At 48.5% G+C, this 20,938-nt stretch overlaps 2 protein-coding genes across 13 annotated transcripts in view; one reads left to right on the top strand and one right to left on the bottom strand.

Annotated features, from left to right (window-relative positions):
* The window catches only part of PIKFYVE (phosphoinositide kinase, FYVE-type zinc finger containing), a 76,463-nt gene extending 63,218 nt beyond the window's left edge, over positions 1 to 13,245 (bottom strand). For 5 of the 12 annotated variants that reach the window (XM_046657950.1, XM_046657957.1, XM_046657959.1 and 2 more), the window contains exons 1-7: positions 13,140 to 13,198; positions 10,777 to 10,873; positions 10,492 to 10,672; positions 8,940 to 9,083; positions 8,651 to 8,686; positions 5,807 to 5,925; positions 4,980 to 5,151 (exon numbers count right to left, since the gene is read on the bottom strand). In XM_046657950.1, the coding sequence (XP_046513906.1) occupies positions 4,980 to 5,151; positions 5,807 to 5,925; positions 8,651 to 8,686; positions 8,940 to 9,083; positions 10,492 to 10,663 (643 nt within the window). In that variant the 5' untranslated portion in view covers positions 10,664 to 10,672; positions 10,777 to 10,873; positions 13,140 to 13,198. Of the gene's footprint in view, positions 1 to 4,979; positions 5,152 to 5,806; positions 5,926 to 8,298; positions 8,589 to 8,650; positions 8,687 to 8,939; positions 9,084 to 10,491; positions 10,673 to 10,776; positions 10,874 to 13,139 lie in introns of those variants that run through there. The other 7 variants (XM_046657954.1, XM_046657960.1, XM_046657951.1 and 4 more) reach the window with 6 other exon arrangements.
* Positions 13,246 to 19,844: 6,599 nt separating this feature from the next.
* Positions 19,845 to 20,938, top strand: part of IDH1 (isocitrate dehydrogenase (NADP(+)) 1) — a 16,693-nt gene continuing 15,599 nt past the window's right edge. The window contains exon 1 of the mRNA XM_046658938.1: positions 19,845 to 20,464. Within this exon, the coding sequence (XP_046514894.1) occupies positions 19,860 to 20,464 (605 nt within the window). The 5' untranslated portion in view covers positions 19,845 to 19,859. The remainder of the gene's footprint in view (positions 20,465 to 20,938) is intronic.

Below are 20,938 nucleotides of genomic sequence, written 5' to 3'. Positions count from 1 at the left end.
GCTGAGGAAGACTGGCCCTGAGCTAACATCCATGCCCATCTTCCTCTACTTTATATGTGGGACGCCTACCACAGCATGGGTTTTGCCAAGCAGTGCCATGTCCCCTTCCGGGATCCAAACCGGCAAACCCTGGGCCGCCGAGAAGCAGAATGTGTGAACCTAACTGCTGTAGTACTGGGCCGGCCCCCTAAAAGAAATTCTTATAGTGAAAGTTACAATGGAAATGTATTTTTCTTAAGATGCAGTCCTGCCCAAATGTAAGTTTCCATTTCTACCCTGTTTTTCTGTAACAATTTTTATGCAATTCTATAACATCTTAGTGTACTAAAAAAAGGACGTAAGATAATGAAACTTTACTAGTAACATGTTATTTTACAATTCTACTTTTTTTTACCATTAACATTAGAAAAGTGACATGGAACAAAAGACTTCTAAAAGTCAACTGCACTGTGTTTTTACCATAATTACTACCAAGTACAACAAATGGCCTTTTATTTTTTCATTTTAAGACAACTATCATATGGCATTTTTATTAAATTATGCATGTATTTTAAGCAAAATTAAATATTGCTTGTTGTATTACTCACTTCTGACACCACAATTCAACAGATGAAATTTATTAAAACTCTAAAGAAAAATATATCTACTTTGGTCAGGACCAAAAATAAGTGAACTGCAGTCCAAGACAAATGAGAGTGCGAGGACACACCACCAGCCGCTGCGCAAAGCAGAAGGAAAGCAGGGAAGTGAAACCACTTTCTGCAGAAAGCTCTGTAAGCTGCCACAACAGAGGCCTGGTTCGTTTCTTACACCATAAAGCTCCCTTAATCAGGCAGCTATTAGAACGAAAATGATCAGACCAATAAAGAGAAGAGCCAAGCCTGGCCGGAAAAGTTTTCCTCTCATGAAGAACCTTCATCAGCCGGGGCCCACCGAGCACATGCCTGTATTACGTGACGAGCACACAGACTGAGGAGACACCCCTGCCATCAAAGAGCTCCGTCCACTGGAGGCGACAGACACCCATGTAATTAAAAGGATGCACTGGAAACAACCTAAGTGTTCATCAAGGGATGGATGGATAAAGAAGGTGTGGCATATATACACAATGGGATACTACTCAGCTATAAAAAAAGATGAAATCCTGCCATTTTTGACAACATGGATGGACCCAGAGGATATCATGCTAAGCGAAATAAATCAGAGGGAAAGTCAAATACTATATGATCTCACTCACAAGTAGAAGATAAAAACCACCACCACAAACACAGACAGGGATACGGAGATTAGAACGGTGGTTATCAGAGCGCAAGGGGGAGGGAGGAGGACAAAGGGGTGACAGGGCACAGGTATAGTGACAGACGGTAATTGGTCTTTGGGTGGTGAACACAATGTAATCTACACAGAAACTGAAACATAATGACGTACAACTGAAATTTATATAATGTTAAACCAATCTTACCTTAATAAAAAAATTTTTTTAAAAAAGGTTGCCGACAGATGCAGAGATATGACTGCTACCACCACCAATAATAATGGCCTAATACTCGCTGATACCTTTCTCTGTGCCAGATGTTATTCCAGGTATTCTACATGTATTCAGGGCCACAAAACACAGCTGTGCCCAGCATACATTATCATCACACTTGCAATGCTTAATTTTGTGTCAACTTGGCGAGACTGGTAGTTTAGTCCAACAATAGTCTAGTTGTTCTGGGGAAGGTTTTTTTCTAGATATGACTAACATTTACAATCTGTTGACTTTAAGTAGATTATCCTCCATAACGTGGGTGGGCGTCATCCAGTCATTTGAAGGGCTTAAGAGCAAAGATTAAGGATTCCAGAGGAAACAGGATTCTGTCTCAGCTCTGTAAGACAGAAATCCTGCTTGAGTTTCCAGCCTGCTGGCCTGCCCTGAGAATTTCAAACTTACCTGGTCCAATAATCCTTGAGCCAACTCCTTAAAATAAACCTCTCTCTGTCGGTGGGGGGGGGAGTGTAAATACCCTATTCGTTCTCTCTAGAGAACTCTAATACAAATTTTTGTACCAAGAGCGGTTCTAGAGCAACAGAATCTTAAGGATGGTTCTCTGAATTGGTTCTTGGATTTCTGGAATTGGTCCTCTAATCTGATGAGATCTGAAGGCATTAATGACTTTATTTCCAGGAGTAAAGAGAACACTGACAGTCCATGGCATGATGTCAAGCATCAGCTGTGGACACTCCTAATCAACTGTCTAACAGAGGCAAAGTTCCGGTGACCACGTATTTGATGTCTTGGAATGTTTCCGTCAAACTAACAAGTATAATGAGATTGGCAGGTTGCTCCTAATTGCACTGGACAGAATGGCGGAAAAGCAAAGGATGATCTCAGGAATTCAAATTCCCAGCTCAAGAACTGGACAAATTACCTAAGCGTCTATGTCTTCCCTGAAAGAAGCTGTTGTCTCCTGCAGCCACAGAGCTGAGGCTGCTGAAAGTTAAAGCAAGAGCCTTGCCTGCACGCGGCTGAGTGACAATGCACCGCATCACAGCCTTGCAGCGTCTGCTGTCGAGGTGAGCACAAGGATAGGAAGGAACGGGGTCCGGAAAACCAGAATGGGGACACATAGGAAGATCTTGATGAAGCTGGGGACATGAACACCTAAATTCTGCTGAAGATTTTTTGCTAGTAGAGGCAGCCTCTCCACTCTGTCAGAGGGGACTAAGCTTGCTTTGCCTGAGAAAGCCACGACAGCCTCCCAAGTTAGCTGCCTTGCAAGACACTCTAATTCTCCTCAGGACCTACTCCCACCACTTCCTTGCTTCTAGACCCACAAGACTCGAGGCCCAGCAGGCCCTGAAAGGTGGGGTATGAGTGTGAGCACGAGGAGGTGGACTACACTCCAAAAGAGCAACAGGATTTTTCCAACCGACACAGACAGAAACCCAGGGATTACGTATGGGAATGGGTTTTAAGGGTGTGGGATGACAGTTGAGAGAACAAAAAGCTGGATCCAGCCGAATTTACTGAAATTCGCCCACTAAGCAGAGATTCGAGATTTAATGTTGTAGCTCTAGGGGTTCAAAGGCATTCTAACAGTCTGCTTGGCTGGTTGGCTGAAGCATGGACAAAGGCGGCCTACACACAATGAAGCTGAAATGCCAGAGCTGCCCTAGCACCCTACAAAGGAAGGGGTCCAAAGGCCTCAGGAGACTCTAACGTTAGGAGCAGATTTACCAGGTACGACCTGCTCGCTCACTCACTCAGGTCCAGAGAGCATATTTTCACCACGACTGTGAGAATAAATTTGTGAGGGGGACCCCACATCCTTGCAGAGCTCTGTGGTCACTCATCTCTGTCAGCCAGAAATTACAGCGGGAACTGCTGCCAGTGACCTGGGAAACCCACATGCAATGCAGATCACTGGATCCCAGAGTGGCAGGGGGAAAGTGGTGGCACCTAAGCACCAAAGACAGGTGGGCATGGTTACCACAATAGATAACAGAGTGAAAGCAGCAGTCAGAACAGTGGGACGCTGAGGCCTACAGCCCTGACCACAGTACTCCTAGAAGTGAAGGAGATGTGCAGTCCACCAAACTCTTACTTGATCTATGTAAGAGGAAGAATTCTAGACCAAGTGGATTGAAGTCTAACTCGAATCAAAAACAGAGTCGTGACCCCTCATCAATTCTCTGACTTAAGCCACTGACACACCCAGAATTCCTTGAATGAAGGGGAGGCTGGGTCCCCTTAAGGAAGAACCTCACTCCACTACCAAAAGCTTATACTGTTCCTCTTTCTACCAGCCTTCCCCAAAGGGACCCACAGCATTTTACCAGGGTGACTGTGCACTGAGAGGGAAATGGTCAAACTGTGGGGACCAGCCGACACTGGCTCTGAACTGACACTAAGCCTGGGAGACTTGAAACGTTCCTAGGGTCCACCAGGCAGCTCGGGGCTCACGGAGCTCATGTGATCAACAGAACATCAGCTCAGGTCCATCTCACGGAGGGTTCAGTGGGCCCCTGAACCCACTCTGTGGTTATTCCCAGTTCTAGAAGACATAATTGGAACACATACTCAGCAACCGGCAGAATCTCTACACTGGTCCCAGACCTGTGGAGTGAGGGCTATTATGGTAGTTCTGGCCTCGCAATCATGAGACAATAAATTTGTTGTTCTATGCCACTCAGCTCATGGTGTTTTGTCATGGCAGCCCGAGGAAGCTAATACACAGCCCCCAATTAACTACCCTAAGGGTCACAGCGGCTCTGAGAGGGTTAGGCAGGGGAATACCTGACAGGATCAAATTAGATTAACAAAGGTTATTGACTAATAGTGGCAGGGAAAAACTAAAGGTAAAATAGTCTTTTAAAGGCTGCAGCCAAAATCTGGATAAAAGATAATTTGGGCCTGAACTCTGTAACAGTTTAGGGGGGAAAAAAGTGAATAAGGCCAAGAGGAAGACCTGCATGGTAATAAAAATAACATGAAAGAGATGCTGAGAGTGTTCTCTTTCTGGCAACTTCTGCCCACCTTCCACTCCCAAATCACTGTATAAATTCACACACCACTGTTTAGGTTTTCCCGTGTCATCAAATTTAAAATTTCTGCATTGCTGAAATTTATAGAAGAATATGAGTAAGATGCAATTCGCCAAAGTGCAGCGTCCCATCACTCAAGGAGGTGTGCATGTGTAAGACGAAGACTCTCACGGAGACGGAAACTAGCGGCCACCTTGTCCAACACGCTTCAATGCTCCTACGGGCTTTGCCAGCATCAGCGATACACTGTCTTCTACTCTGTTATTCACCAACATCCCCACCTGCTTCACTGTTCAACCATAAAGTCCTTAAAAGCAAAGCTGCAAAGCTGTGTCTCCCGTGTCTCACACAAGAAGTCCAAGATAAAAGCTGGCCCAACAGTGGTCCCCTGTTACAACTATTTTTGGTTACAACCTTTAAAAATTGTGAAACTGTTCAAAGAATGCACTCACCTGTATAGCCCATAAACTTCCCAGGGATCTCTTGATTGCAGCAGCGACTGCAGAAAATCTGCCCGCAGAGCCGGCAGTGGTGCCTGCGCCGGAAGGTGGTGAACTTCTCGCTGCAGTCATAGCACTCTCTGCACTGGCTGTCCGGCATCCAGTACTGCTTCAGGTCACTGTCCTGCAACCGCAGAGAGGAGCACAGCCTCTTGAAAACAGCTTCTTAGGATACAAAGGCAAAATGCAGTGCCAGCCAAAATCCCAGGCTCCTTTTGCAGAAATCAACACGCTATTTCTAAAATTCATATGGGAATGCAAAGGGCCAAAACGACCAAAGCCATCTGGAAGGAGAAGGAAGTTGAAGGACTCACACCACCAGCCATCAAGACTCACTCTACAGCTGCAACGGTTTTAGACAGCTTAGCGCAAGGGCAGGAAGAAATGGAGCTATGGAGCGGAGAACAGAGCCCTGGCACACCCTCTCACATATACACACTCTGACATGAAGTCCATGGGTCTGGGTCCAGCTGGACATCTGTAAGCAGAAAATGGAGCCTGACCCACATACTGCACACAAGTAACAGAGCCTCCTGAAGAAGCCATGGGAGAATACTCACTAACCTTGGGCTACACCAACACTTCTCAGACATTACACAAAAAGCACTAACCATAAAAGGAGAAAAAACTGGTAGATTAAAATTAAGAACTTATGTGCAAAACTCTGGAGCTAGAATATACTAACTGAGTGTTCTTCAAGTGGCATACCACCTTTTCAGCAAGAACAACGATCCCCACACAAGGGAGTCAGAAGTCATCTTCTAACACTCCAGACATACCTGGCTTTTCCCCTCCATGATTTCCTTGAGGCGTTTTAACACTGTGCTGAGGCTTCGAAGCTGAACAGCTGTACGAGGGTCATGACCGCCAAAGGTAGGTTCTGCTTTCCTTCTTGTGTCTGAGTCAGATTAATCAAAAAAAATGCAACCTTAATAGTCTCCAGTATAGATGCAAAGTGCCTCTTATTTCTAGCATATACTGTGTTCTCCCAGACGTGATACGGATTGAGAGTCAAAACTGGTCTTTATAAAGGTAAGGGGCTGTTGAAAGTGTTTCTTATTACCATGTAAAACGCTGCCTCACAAGCAAGTAAGGGCAGCCTCAGACAAGCACTCTCTGAGCCCACTGATGGTTGTGAGGCCTGGGAGGGGAGCATCGCTTACACAGACCAAAGTTTACTAGTGATTTCTTGGGCCCTTTGGTCCCAAGCCATAATAAACACCTGCTAGAAATTTAGCAGAAGAAAAAGCAATCTCAGTGAGTTAACCTAGCTTATCTCTACAGCCAAAAAGGTCAGCAACAGAGTCCACAGCTCCGTTCAGTCTGTGGACCCCCTATCCAAAGTCTCATGGAGCGGATCATGAGAAAGGAATTTAATAGCCCAGTCCCCAAAGAGTCTGACAGACTTCAGAACAACAACATCCAGATGGCAATTTAACCACAGACTTTCCTTCACAGTTGTCTAAGCAGATCAGAACTGCCAAGGAACTGCTAGAACTCCTGTCCTACCCTCCCCGCCACTCCCCACCCTGCAGCTCCAACTGAAAGAGATTGCTTATGCTTGAAATAGCAATACTGAAGCCGGTCCTGTCATAATAAAACAAGCCCAAATTCCAGCTTTGTGACCAGAATGGGGTGTGCCCACCAAAGCTGTCACACATTATTTCCCTATTTTCGAGCAAGATTACAACTAAAGTTTCTAGCTATATCTGGCTCCCAGCAGTTACAAAACCTAAGGATGAAGTGCAGGTGGCTTGACAAAAAGGATGAACATCCCTATTAGCTTCAATTCATTAACCTAATAAAATGCCCCACCCTAAATCTTTCTCAAACTCACTTATTTGCTAGATTTGTTTTAGGTGTTCTTTGTTTTGGCTGGGTGGGAAAGAAAGGATTACAAAGAAATGAGAGGTTGGTACCTAAATCTAACCTAACAAAGAACTTCCCAAGATAATTTAATTACAGAAATAATTATCTAAACTGCACCTATGTTAGAAAACTTTGAAAACATTATCTTTCCATAAATAGCAATGTCCTAGAACAAAAACATATAAAAATGTATTAGAATGGCCAAATTTTTCTTGGGTATCACAAGATAAAGCAACTCTCCATGATTTATGAGTTGAAAAGAGAGACAGATGAAATCTGTTAGCGTCGCAGCGGCCATGCCCCCTTGCACAGGCAACAGTGAGCTGCGAAGCCCCTTGTATTCAGCCACTTGGGAGTATGAAAGGGTACTACAAGCATCATCTTTCGGGAAAGGAAGAGCAAGACGGTTTCTGGAACCAAAAGACTCACAGATCTCAAATGAGGAAGACAGACCTGACCAGAGAGGAAATGTGGGCTAGCAACTGCCCTTAGGCAACTAACCTTAGTTGCTTCTCCTGTAAAACAGATATTAGAAAATTAAGCCTTTCTAAAGTCATGGAGCCAGTAAAATGTGGAATTACAGCCTTTCAGTAGGAAAAGGAACTTGACTGGCCACACAGCCCCAGGCTTATGAAGCTCAGATGCCTCCGGCAGCCAAGGTCGGAACAAAGAATCAAGTGGACATGATAGGGACTATAAGGAATGGTGGGCCTGCAGCAAAGCAGAAATCACGAGCTCCATGAGCCATACGTAAATTCAAGTTCATCAAAACAGCAAGGCAAGGTCTGGCAGGCTGTCAGTTTGTACCCCCTAAAAGAGCAGATTCTAGTCCAACTCCTTGATTTTACAAGTGAAGAAATCCTACGCTGAATTAAGAGCTCCCTCAACAGAAACAGGAGTGCTGCCATGGGTCAGGTTCAACAGCTAAGGAGTTCACCGAGGTTGGAGGTAGAGGCAGATGGCCTCCTCCTCCCAGCCATCTGAGTAAAAGGAGAGCTGATTCCCTCTCCCCTCCACCTCTGACCCTTCCAAAGAGCGGCCATAACCCAGGCCGAGGCTCACTGCCCCAGGAAACCTGCAGGGGGGACGCAGCCAGCTCTGCAAGCCCTCGGGGAAGAACTCTTCTGCTTGATTTCTCCTCCTCCTCTACCCACCAGGAGGAGGTTCTGAGAAAAGCCTCAACTCGCAATGAAACACCCTCTGCCAACCACCATCACCTGTGCGTGCCTATTTCTCACAGGGAAGACCGGCCAGACCACACAGGAGCCAGTGTTCAGAGGCACCTGATGTCTAATGCTGCACCTCTCTACTATGCCGCCTCTCAGCGCCTTTCTTCTATCACCTTGAGTCGGGCAAACCACTGCACTGAGTTTCATAATCTAATGGATACAAAACAACTTACTTTTATCTAGTCTCTCAGTTCAGGCACTTGTCCTCAGCCTACGCTCATCAGAAGAGCGTGAAAACAGGGAGGCGAGTGTGTTGCAGACCGGATGGAGAATAATCAGGCACGTGGAGTTCAGCTCACCCAGCCACACTGACCGTCTGCATCCAACAAGGACCCAAGGCCAAAAGCAAGTGGAGCTCAGCTCATCCAGCCACAGTGACCGCCTGCACCCAACAAGGGGCCAAGGCCAGAGCAAGCAGCAGCCCACTAACGGACTGAGGGAGTTCTGCAGCCAGGAGCATGCACAATACAGGACACCAGCCACGCAGGAGCAGATGCAGAAGTCAGCCACAAAGGCGAAACTAACCTGTGTTCTCCTGGGGGTGCTGCAAACTGTTCTCTGCTGAAACCCAAGCAAGTAATTAAAACACAGTCAAGAGATCCCTGCCTTGCCTAAAGTAAAGTTTAATGAAATGTTTGGGAATTTTTTTCAGGTATCAACAAATTCTTTCACTATCTAGATAACAGTTTCATTAATTCTGAAGAGTTCCTGACTACTCCAAATAGCAGAACAGTTAAGCCAACAAACCACCTGGGAACACGACAACTGTAGGGAAACCTAACAGACAGAGAATGAAACAGGAACACCGTCTTACCCAGCACTGCTGAAGGCCGCCGCTGGAGCTCCTCAGTAAGCTGCTTTTTATAGGGTATAGGTGACCTCACAGACTGTGTCCTCGAAGGCAGCTGAGGGCTGGGCCAACCTCCAGTCAGAGACTGCTGCTCTCCCTCTGCTCTGTCTGTAGCGGAGGAAAGCTTGGCATTACTTGAACACTAAGACTCTGAGCTCAGCAAAGAGAATAGGTGAGATTTTTCAGGAACGAAAGAAGACCTATATAAATGTTTAAGTAAAAATTAGGGGTTTTTTTTTTTTCAAAAAAGAAATTCAAAAAGGGGGCCAATAATCACATCCTTGGTATATGTGATCTTCAGTTTCTTTTACTTTTCAAGAGAAATTTCTTGAGCATATAAAGGAAACAGGATGCAAGCTTCAGAGGAAGACAGGGATTGTCGTTGTTCTGTTTTGTTTATAGGGTAAATCCCTTGCTCTATTAAAATAAGGCCCAGTGGATAGTAGCTGTGCAATAAACATTTGCTAAATAAATAAAAAGATTATTGTCTTATGATGGTTAAATGTAATGCGGTATCCTGGATGGAATTCTGGAATAAAAAAAGTACATTAGGTAGAAACTGAAGAAATATGAATAAAATACATACTTTAGTTATTAATAATGTATCAATAATGGTTCCTTAATTGTAATAAATGTACCACACTAATGTAAGATGTTAATAATAGGAGAAACTGGGAGTGGGAGTATATGAGAACTGTATTATTTTCCCAATTTTTCTGTAAATCTGAAAGTATTCTAAAAAATAAGGTTTTTTCAGTAGTTTTTAAAAAATATCATTGTCTTAAAAGGACTAACAGGAGTTTTTATAGAGCTTTAAACATAACTACTAACAAAAGTCAGTTAATACTACTGAAATTTCTACTGAGTTAAACTATTAACTCCCCAAATTCCTTACAACAAGAGGGATTACTTTCTAACACATTTCAAATAATACAGCCAAATATAAAGCAAAAGATGTAGGCTATATTTTTTAATTCTTCTTCTGGGTAAAAAATGTATTACTTAAAAAGAGCTTACTTAAAAATCTCTTCATTCGATGTCATTACAGGTACACCTTAATCTAATGGGTTCAGTCATCAACACCCTACTGACGGCTTCTGAGTTTTGAAAAACTATGAACCTTTTCTCTCATGTCCTGGTCCTTGAGTTTCATTGCTTTAATTAAAATCTTTTGGCTATTAATCCCCAAAAGAACAACAAAGTCCATTTTGTGAACTTAAGGAAACTAAAATGTATTAATAAAGGAAAAAAAAAAGGAATGCGAGAATGCTAACTTCTCTTTAAAAAGATACATCCTTTTAGTTTTCAATCCAGATCTTCAGCTGCCAATAATTAATAAGACGGCAGTGAAAATTCTAGCTTTCTCTTCTTAAGCAGTAAACTCCAGTGACCTATGACTAAAGCCATCTCCATGTTAATATTTCACTTTCTTGCAAAGACAGAGCACGAAAGTTGAACAAGAGAATTTCATAGACTCAGAATTGTAGGTTCTCTGATCTTTAAGACTAGGTCTTACCTTTGTTAAATCGAAAGAGATTTACAAAAGAACTATATGCTGACTTAAAAGCAGGTTCGTCCTGATCAGGAGTCAAAGGTTTAAAGTGTGTGAGATGAGAAGGACTAGCAGGAGAGCGAGGCAAATCATTAGCAGAGTCCAATGTTGGGGAAGTCTTATCATCTGTGGCCATTTCATGAGTCTAAAAAACAAAGGAAATAAGCAAAAGATATGAGTTCCTGAGAAAGCCCAAAAAAGCTTCCAAACAGCATCCAAATATCGAGAATTCTGACTGAAAATTCATACCCATGAAAACCAAAAACAAATAAATCCAGTTCAGCACAGACTCCAAACTAAGAGTGGAGGACACTGCAGCCCCGGCGTACAGAGGAGGCTCGATCATCTGAAACCACAATGATACAGCCAATCTAACTTTCACCTGGACTCTTCAAATTACAGAAAATATCAACACTTAAAAACTTGGAGGCAGGGCTGGCCTGGAGGCACAGCGGTTAAGTGCACATGTTCTGCTTCCGTGGCCCAGAGTTCACAGGTTTGGATCCCCGGTGCGGACATGGCACTGCGTGGCAAGCCATGCTGTGGTAGGCATCCCACATATAAAGTAGAGGAAGATGGGCACCGATGTGAGCTCAGGGCCAGTCTTCCTCAGCAAAAAGATGAGGACTGACAGATGTTAGCTCAGGGCTAATCTTCCTCGGGGTGGGGGGAAAAAAAACTTGGAGGCAAGGCATAGATGTGAACAGGTAAAAAGAAAGAAAAACACTTTCACATAATTTATATCTTTTTCACTTTACGATTTTTTGGAAATAATAGTTTTTTAAAGCTATGGGGAAAACTGGTTTTACGCAAGCATATAAATTCCTCAAAGTTTCATTTGTCTTATCTCAATTTTTTCTTTTAAAAAATACTTCCAAGAAAAGGAAATGAAATAGTCATCCCTTAATGACGCTCTTATACAAACTCAAAAAATGACCATAGACTATGCCTCCTCACCCGTGAGAACCAGCAAAACAACAAGCTGTTCCCATCATCTTTCCTCCCAGGCACAGGAACCTGGATTTTCAGCTTTTGAGCCTAAACTCATGTGGCATTAAAATGAAGATCTTAAAGGGCTTTTCTTTTAAAGAACCAAAAATTATAATTCAACCAAAGCAGTAAAGCTGACCACATGCCCAGATGGAGGCTACAGAAAAATGCTGATGTATTTTCTGCCATATCGATTAACACTTCAAATAAAAGAGAACCATGAGCTACAAATAATTCTAGTCATTAAAATGCCATGGTTTGTAACCTAATTTATACTTCACAAAAAGAACATTACACTCTTATAAAACGCTTTTCACTCTCAAAGTCCTATCTACAGTCTCCTTTTATTTTTACAAAAACCCTGGGAGGTGCACAGAGCTGGCCTCATCACTACATTTCACCCGTGAGGCATCACTGCACAGGGAACCTGAGAATCTTCCTGAGGGTCACACAGCTAGTCAGCGGTAGAGCTGTAACCAGACCCCAAGTTTCACCCCAGAATTCTTCTTTAGAGCAATATTATTTTTGTAGCTCTATCTACCTGAATTCTAATTACTCAAGATGTTCCTGATTAATAATCTAACTGACTGACTAAATTAAAGCAGAAACGAAACCACTGACTTGAACAGAATTTTGGCAACAAATGTTTATTAGAATGAGGGGAAGGAGGAAGAGGAAGGAGAAGAGGAAGGAGAAGAAGAAGAGGAAGGAGCGGGATGGGGGGAGGAAGGAGCGAGTTGGGGGAGGAAGGAGGAGAGGAAAAAGCAGGGTGGGGGCAGGAAAGAGAAGAGGAAGGAGCCGGGTCGGGGGTGGGGGGGGAGGGAGGGAGTGGGCAGAGGGAGGAGGAAAGGAAGGAGGGGGGGGGGGGGGGGGGGGGGGGGGGGGGGGGAAGGCGGAGGGGCGGCAGGGACACTCCCTCCAACGGCCTGACAGCTCTGCCCCGGCGCGCAGCGCCTGGAAAGGCAGGGCGGGCGAGCAGAGGAAACACAAACAGCTACAGGGGGAGACCACCCCTGAGGAAGAGCGCAGGGCAGCCGCCACCCTCAGGCCTGCGTCCCACGGACACCAGAGCCCCTGGGCTCCGGGTGCGAGAACCACCACCGCGAGACCCCGGCGAGCGCAGCCCCTGGGGCGCCCCGCCCCGCGGAGTCACCCAGCTGCGCGCTCCGCGGCCCAGGGCGGCCCTGCCTCTCGCGGGGCGCACCGGGCGGACACGGGGCCGGCGCAGGCGCCGCTCAGCCGGCGGAGACCCCGGAGTCGGGTGTCCCACGCTCCGTCTCTGAAACGCTCCGCGCCTCCCGCGACCCAGGGCGGAGGCACCGGGACGCGCCGCAGGCCCCGAGGAAGGCCAGGACGCCGCCCCGCCGGGAGTCGCCCGCCCCGCCGGGAGTCGCCCGCTCCGCCGAGGAGACGGAGCGGGCCCGCCGTCCGCGCCCCACCCGAGCGCCTCGGAAGGACCGCGCCTCCCGCGCCCGCCAGGCCGCCGCGCCGGACGCTCCCTACTCCCGGACGCCGACGGCGCGCACGAGAGGCCGCCCCCGCATTATCCCGGAACGGCCCGCCACAGGGCCTAGACACCGGGACGCCCTCCCTCCGCCCAGCCAGCCCGCCAGGCTTCTCACCCCGCCCCCCGCGGCCCCGGGCCCTCCGCACCGCCCCTCACGGTCGGGCGCAGGACGCCGGGCCGCAACAGCGCCGGGACTCCGCCGCCGGCAGGCGGGACCGGAAGCCGCGCTGCCTACTCGGGGACGCGGCCCCGCCACCCGCCGAGGCCCCGCCCCGGTCGTCCCCTCCAATCCGCAGCGCCACCGAGGCTCCGCCCCGCTGCCTCCCCTCCAATCCTCTGTAACGCCGAGGCTCCACCCCGCTGCCTCCCGGGCAATCCTCAGCGCTGCCGGCCCCGCCGCTCCCCTCCAATCTGTAGCGCCGCAGAGGCTCCGCCTCGCCCCTCCCCTCCACCCGCAGCGCCGCCGGGCGCGGGCCCCGCCCCTCCACCCGACGCGCGGCTGGGCGCTCAGTCTGGGATGAGGCCGCTCCGCCCTCCTGAAGCGAGCCGAACGCTTCTCGCGTGAGCAGCGGCCTACCGGGTCAGCTGACGGCCGGGCGGGCTGTACTACCGTATGTGTCGGACGAGGCGGGCACTCTGGTGTCAGCCGAACCGAAGGCAGGGCTTCCGACAGGATGCTCCGCCCGTAACGAGCCGGCGAGTTGCTAACTCGTCTGCAGGACGAGTCCGCCGCTGTGCCCACTTGGTGATGGTTCCCAGGGGATTCAGTGCACAGTGCGGGTCTGCCTCGGGGACGAGCCAGCGGCCCGCGCCAGAGCTGCCCTTCCCGTCCCAGTTCCGTGCGGCACAGACGGGGAAGCTGCGCAGCGCCCTGTCGCCCGGCCTGGCCGCCGGTCCGTCATCGTGTCCTGAGCCGAAGAAGACGTGCCGACGCCTGCTGCCCGCAAGTGGAGGGTGGAGGGGCGGTGGGGAAGGAGGGAAGCCTAGGGTGCGGACCAGTTTCCCTGAATTCTGCATCTCAAAAGGCAAGCTCGCCTGTTGCTTTACCCTCAGAACGAGTCTGTTCGAACTAGCCCAAACAAGTGCCATTCCGGCTGTGCACGCCGTGGGGAACCAGAGACAAATCCTGAGAACAGCGGGATGGGGGGGGGCGGGGGCCGGCGGGGGGGGGCGCCCTTTGAAGAGAGGGGAGAGGGCGGGGCTGTCCTGAGGGAAAGTCCTTTGGGGGAGAGTGACAGTTCAGGGCGGCACCAGCTCCTCATTGGCTGAGCTTCGGCGTCTCTCATTGGCTGAGCTGCGGTGTCTCTCATTGGCTGGCCTGTGACATTTCTCATTGGCTCGGCTGTTGCTGGACCGGAGAGAAGTCTCCCGCGGTGGTGCAGTAGTGGTGCTTCCTGTTTGGTGTAACTGAGGACGTGTGGTGGGGGGAGGCTTCCCCGCAGGCCCTCCTCACCCAGTTTAGTTGAGGTTTCTTTATTAATTTCCACCCTCTAAGGTTTCGGCAAATCTCTTCCCATTTTCCCTGGAGTTGGTCTTCCAGCTGCTGGAGAGCAGCATCTGATGGAGCCTAGAGGCTGGTCCCGTGCGCATCCCGGTCATCATCCCCAGCAGGCGCAACAGTCGTCCCAGGATGGTGCTCGGCTTCCCCTCCCATTCCTCACCGCTGCTCTTCTAAGCAGCCCCATGATCCTGACTGGCTGTTGGGTGCGACCCCTGACAATCTGACCACCCCCTTCCCCCCGACGTTTACCTGCATCCACACCTGCCCTGGCCTGCCTGCCCACCCTCTTCTCTGGGAGAAAAGGGCCTCTTCTCCCATCGCCCTGGATCTTGCCCCATGTCCTCAATCTCCCCTTTACCAATGACTCTTTCTCCGCCCAGAATCTGCTCCTGTCTCTGCCTTCCTAAAAAAGACGGGCAAAAAGCCCCCTCTTCTGATTGGCCCACGAGATGTTAATATTTCATAGACATACAGCAAAGTCTTGTGGCAATTGGTAAAAGAAACCTCAACTAGACTGGATGGGGAGGGCTTGCAGGAGGTCTCCCGCCCCATCCGCATGGTCAGTTACTCCAAACAGGAGGTACAACCACTCCACTCCTGAGGGAAGACTTCTTGCCCCAGCAACAGCCCAGCCAATCAGAAACACCACAGCCCAGCCAATGAGAAATGCTGCAGCTCAGCCAATGAGAAGCCATTCCTGCCCTGATGAGCTACTCTCCGCAATGGATTTTCCTTTAGGACAGTCCCTCCCTCTCCCCGTTTTCTCTATAAAAGCACTTCCTCCCTTGTTCTCTGGATTTCCCTGTGGTTCACCATTGTGTGCACATCCCAAATTGCAATTCTTTTGGCTATTTCCAAATAAACTCATTTTGAGGATAAAATAACAGGAGAATTTGCTTTTTGAGGTGACAGTTTAGATTAGACCCAGAGAGCGTATGAACAGGATAGCCCAATCAAGACCCGAGTGTGTATAGAAACTCCATATACTATGATGTTAAAAGATAAACTGAGGCATGTTAAAAATTTAAAGAGTTTATTTGAGCAGAAATCTATTTGAATAGGGCAGCACCAAACTGGAGGTGGTTAGGAGCACTCCCCCCCGGAGCTGGAGAAAACCTTTGCAGAGATGTTGCTGCTAGCCTGAGGTGGCTCTAAGGCCTTGGTTGCCTGCAGGAGCAAACCAAAACCTCAGCCCGAAATGCCTCAGGGGGCGAATTTGAAACCTCAAGACAACCAATGACAAGCAGCCAACTGGGCTTTCCCAAATAAGGCATTCACTTAAGCCATAGCCAGTCAGGTAACTTCCTTGCTTTGCTTTCTGTAAAAGTCTTTCCCCAGGTCCTGTCAGTGGACTGCCCCTAACCGCTTCACATTTTTGATACCCAACTCTTGCTCAAATAAACTCTTAACATTTTTAATATGCCTCAGTTTATCTTTTAACAGTATCAATGTGGACTCATGGGTTTTTTCAATGTTATAAGTCATTACTGCTACTACTTATGGTGATGGTCAGATTACCCCTGATTTGCCCAGTGAGAGCCCCTTGGGGCTGGCTCCTGCATCCATTTGAGATGCCTCCGTCACTTTTTGAGCACTTCCTTACTTTCTGACCCACTAAGGTATACCAGGCTCATCTTGAACAATCCTTGCCCCAGGCCTAGAATCAGTCAGTTCCCTAAGGAGCTCTGGTTCTCTTTAGTAAGGAACTCAAAGATATTTTTAAAAATCATGAAATTCAGTTCTGGCTAGGAAGTAATGAAACTGGCACTCTCTTACACTACATGTGAAAGCATGAACATGTACATCCCTCCTGGAAAATAATTTCATGGATGAACAAGGACCTTAAAAATGTTCAGACTCCTTAGTCCAACAACTCCAGTTCTAGCAGTCAAGCCTAAGGAAGTGATTCGAGTGTAAAAGTCTATCTAAACATGTTTGTCAGTTATTTAAAACAGTAAAAAACAAATATATAAATAGGAAACAAATTTCTAACTGACACAAACGAAAGTAATACAATTAAATGATGGATGTAACCATCAAAAATTAGGCTTACTAAGACCTTATAAAGCATTCTTTTTCACTTCAAATCAATCTTCTTGAAACAATTTTCTTGTCTCCCTTCCCTACCTCCCAGTCGCACTGCAATCTCCTACAGTATGGCTTGTGTCAGAATCATTCTGATAGAATTATTCTCCTTAAAGTGCATTCATGAGGTCCTCCTACTTTTGCCAAAATTATTTTCAGGCTATGTATTCCTTGACTTCTGTGTAGTACTCCTTCCATTTTGGAAAATTTCTCTCCCTTTGGCTCCCATCAGACTCTGCTGATTCTTCTACTACCCGCCAGAGGGTCCTTTCTCATTCTCTTTTGGGGGTTCCTTTTCCTCCACCTGGCTCTTAAAGATGTTAAGTGTTCTGCAGAGTCCTTGCTGAGGTGGACTTTTTTTCTCACTCTGTACCTCTAGATGATCTCATACCCTCTGAGTTCAAGTACTATTGATAAATGCTTGTAGTAGTCTGCTAGGGCCACCATAACAGAATGCCACAGACTGGGTGGCTTAAACAGAAATTTATTTTCTCACACTTCTGGAGGCTGGAAGTCCAAGATCAAGGTGCCACCAGGGTTAGTTTCTTCTGAGTCTTCTCTCCTTGGCCTGCAGATGGCCATCCTCTTGCTGCTTCTTCACGTGTTCATCCCTCTGTGCACAGACATCCTGTGTGCGCAAATTTCCTCTTCTGATAGGGACACCCATATGACCTTATTTAACCGTAATTACCTCTTTAAAGGTCCTATCTCCAAGTACAGTCACATTCTGAGGTACTGGGGGTTAGAGCTTCAAATGAATAGGGGCGGGAGGGGACAATTAAGCCCATAACAATGCTGAAGATTCCCAGATTTCTCTCTCCAGCCCAGACACCCCTCCTGAACCCCAGATACATGTGATTAACCACCTCCTGGACATCTCTATCTTGCTGTCCCAAAGACATCTCAAACTTAACAAACCTTAAATTTAACTCATTACCTTGGCCATCAAATCTGTGATTCTATCTACATCCCTTCCTTGTTGAAGGGCACACTGTCACCCAAACCCCAAATCTAGAAATCACCTTCGCTGTTCTCTCTCCCATAATCTTCATGGCCAATGAATTTCAGTGAACTGAATCTCCATGAGGTAGAATGAATTGTTCATTCTACTTCCTGTTTTTTCAGATCATCAACATGAAAATACAAATGCCTTCCAACATTTATGAAAATCCTCTGTTATCTGAATAAGTGTCTCTTATGATAGAAATTTTGTGGCCATGTTTCTATTTGTGTTTACACAGTGTTTGGGGTCAGATAATATTAAAATATTCAGATTTTTTATTGGCCAAGTGAAAGACAAATGATGTCAAGCCATGCAATATTAACTGGACAGAGAAAACTGATGTGCTAAATGAAGCCTCATATGGCATCCACAGAAGAGGCAAGCTAAATTCAAAAGAACCAGAATGTAAGCAATGAGCTTCATGTTCACATTCCAAGCAGTAATTTAATTTCAGCCAAACATAGTTTGTTACATTTAATTAATGTTGTTAATGGCAATGTATTGTTTTACAGCTTTCTTTTCTAGTCATTTTGTCTATACGTTTGTTATTTTATATTTGTATAACAGCTATCAGCAAAGGAGCATGTATCTACTTTTATGCATATATATATATATGGTAATATTATAAGTCAATTCTAGGGATCTACAAAAAATATTTTCAACGAAAGAGGCGTTCCTGTACCACTGGCTTAGGAAACACTGTTCTAGATGCTGAGACGCCTTTAAGTGTTACCTTTCCTCCCAAACTGGCTTAGCTCCAAATTTGTAGCCCATTTCTAGCAGTGTTTAGGATTCGATGGAATATATTTTGTGGTTAAACTCACCTTGGTTCGGTATAATTTCCTATATTTATTCTCTCTTTTGTTCATTTTCTTCACCTATATTCAATGTCTTATAGTGCTATATTGTAAATATCTTGAAGGCTGCTCTAAAGCCTTTCTGGAACAAGAATGAATATAAATAATTTTAGTAGTGGGCAACAGGTAATAAAAGATAGCATATGGAGTAAATTTACAACCTCAGGTGACTTTGGGTCTCATATTCAAGATGAAAATACGAGTTCATACAACTCTACCATCACTTCTACAGGAATAAATGGAGGTGACTGCTACTTTCCGTTAATCCACCTCAAAAGTTAACAAGCTCAACGCCATGTATTCTTTCCTTCTTCCTTTTCTCTTGGGAAGAATACTGGTGCCTTCTAGTGTCCAAAATGCACTTTGCGTCGTGCCCTTCATGCCAGTCTTCAAAGAGTAATTGTAATAACCCGATGCTGGAGATCATTTTAAAAATAAATTTGGGGGCATTGAATCCTGGGCAGCAATATACAAGCATGCTGTTTTCCTACAAATCACAATTTAAAATACTCCTCCCCTCGCCCCCCCCGACATGTTTTCAAGAATAAGGAATACACAAAACATAATTCCCTGCAGGAAACACAATTTTTCCTAAACCCACTGTTTTTTAAGGCTCCACGTCTTTAATCCAGCTTCCCTGGAACTCAAATAATAATCTCATTATCCCTGTCTTCTAATGCACATGACAACTGGGTTTATTCATGTAGTAGTAATAGGAATTGCAGGTACGGACCAATAAAGACCTGGTCACCCCCTGGGTGGTGGCAGAAATTATTTACTGTGGCATGCCTGCTTGTGCAGCTGATCAACCTCGTGGAAATTAATAAAATAAACCTTAGCTAAATGGGAGTCGTGAGAGCCTGCAGGGGGAGCTCTCACAGCCCATCACACATCCTCAGTTACACCAAACAGGAAGTACAACTACTTCTCTACGGAGGGAAGACTTCTCTCCTCACCGGGGCAACAGCCCAGCCAATCAGAGACGCTGCAGCTGAGCCAATGAGAGACGCTACAGCTCAGCCAATGAGAAACGCGGCAGCTCGGCCAATGAGAAGCCGTTGCCGCTCTGAACTGTCACTTTCCCCCAATGGACTTTCCTTTGGGACAGTCCCGCCCTCTCCGCTCTCTATAAAAGCAGCCCTGTCCATGCCGGCTGTGTTTGCCTGGGCTTCGCCGCATCGAGCGTGTGTCCGGTTGCGATTGTTTGGGCTATTCCCGAGTAAACTCCTTTTGAGGGTAAAATAACAGGCGGGCGTGCCTTTCAAGTTGACAGCGCTTTGCGCTCCAGCTGAGCCCAGACGCCCCACGCGGCCCCACGCCCGCCACAGCACGCTTCCTTCTGCCCCAGGCGTGACCCGTCTCGGGCTCGTCCAGGGCGCAGGCAAGGGGATGGGCCTGGGAACTCGCGGCAGCCGGGCCCTCGGTCACTGCCAAGCCTGGGGCCCCTGGCGGCGTGGGTCTCGGCAGACCCCGGAGCCCTGGGAGCGCGCCGCGAGGCCCGCTCGCTGCGTGTCCAGCCTGCACGGGGCGTTCGCGTCCTTCCGCCGCGGGGAGCGCCCCGAGTCTAGGAGGCGCCGCAGCCCCTCCCGCACCGGGAGCGCAGGGAAGGCTGACCCGCGGCTTCGCCCCAAGGCTCGGGGACCCGTCCCTGACCCCTGGCCCCGCCCACCTCGGAGAGGTCGGCACGTGGGATTGGTGGCGTGTCGGGGGCGAGGCCGCAGAAGGGCGTGGCGAGAGCAGGGCCGGGAGGTGGGCGGGGCGGAGGACTGGCCGGGAGGTGGGCTGAGGGGCCTGGCCCCGCCCACCTCGGCGAGATCGGCGCGCGGGATTGGCGGCGTGTCGGGGGCGGGGCCGCGGAGTGGGCGTGGCCGGAAAGTGGGCAGAGGGGCCGATCCCGGTGGACAAAAGCCGGCGGCGAAGCCTGCTGGACTGCGCTGCGGTTCCTGCGGAGGCGGTGTCAGGAGCCCGGACGGCCTGTGCCCGCGCGGACTAAGGTGCGGCGCCTGCGGGCTCGAGCGTGTGGGCGGCCTGGCCTGGTCCTCGCCGGTGCACGGGCCGAGGGGCGGCCGGGCGGAGGAGGCGGGGAGGGTGCGGGGTCGGGCGGGGACGACGCCGGGTTGCGCGGGAGGAGGGTGCGGGGGCGCGCGGGGCTGGTGCTTGTGCCGGCACGGAGCGCGGCCGCGGGGGCGGAGACCGAGCAGCCGGGTCGCGGGTTAGTGCACTGACGGCCACAGGCGCTTGTGCGGGCCCGGACTACCGTTCTCTTCCCCGGAGGCCCTTCCGCGTCCCCGGAGGACTCTCCCTGTTCCCGGAGGCCCCGCCGTCCCCGGAGGCCTTTCCCAGTCCCCGGAGGCCCTCCCCGTCCCCGGAGGACCCTCCCCGTCGACCCTTCCCCGTCCCCGGAGGACCCTCCCCGTCGGCCCTTCCCCGTCCCTGGAGGCCCTTCCCCGTCCCTGGAGGCCCTTCCC

This window comes from Equus quagga, chromosome 4 (genome assembly GCF_021613505.1).
Source record: "Equus quagga isolate Etosha38 chromosome 4, UCLA_HA_Equagga_1.0, whole genome shotgun sequence".
In the NCBI taxonomy this organism is placed as follows: domain Eukaryota; kingdom Metazoa; phylum Chordata; class Mammalia; order Perissodactyla; family Equidae; genus Equus; species Equus quagga.
This window is presented reverse-complemented; position numbering and strand designations above follow the sequence as displayed.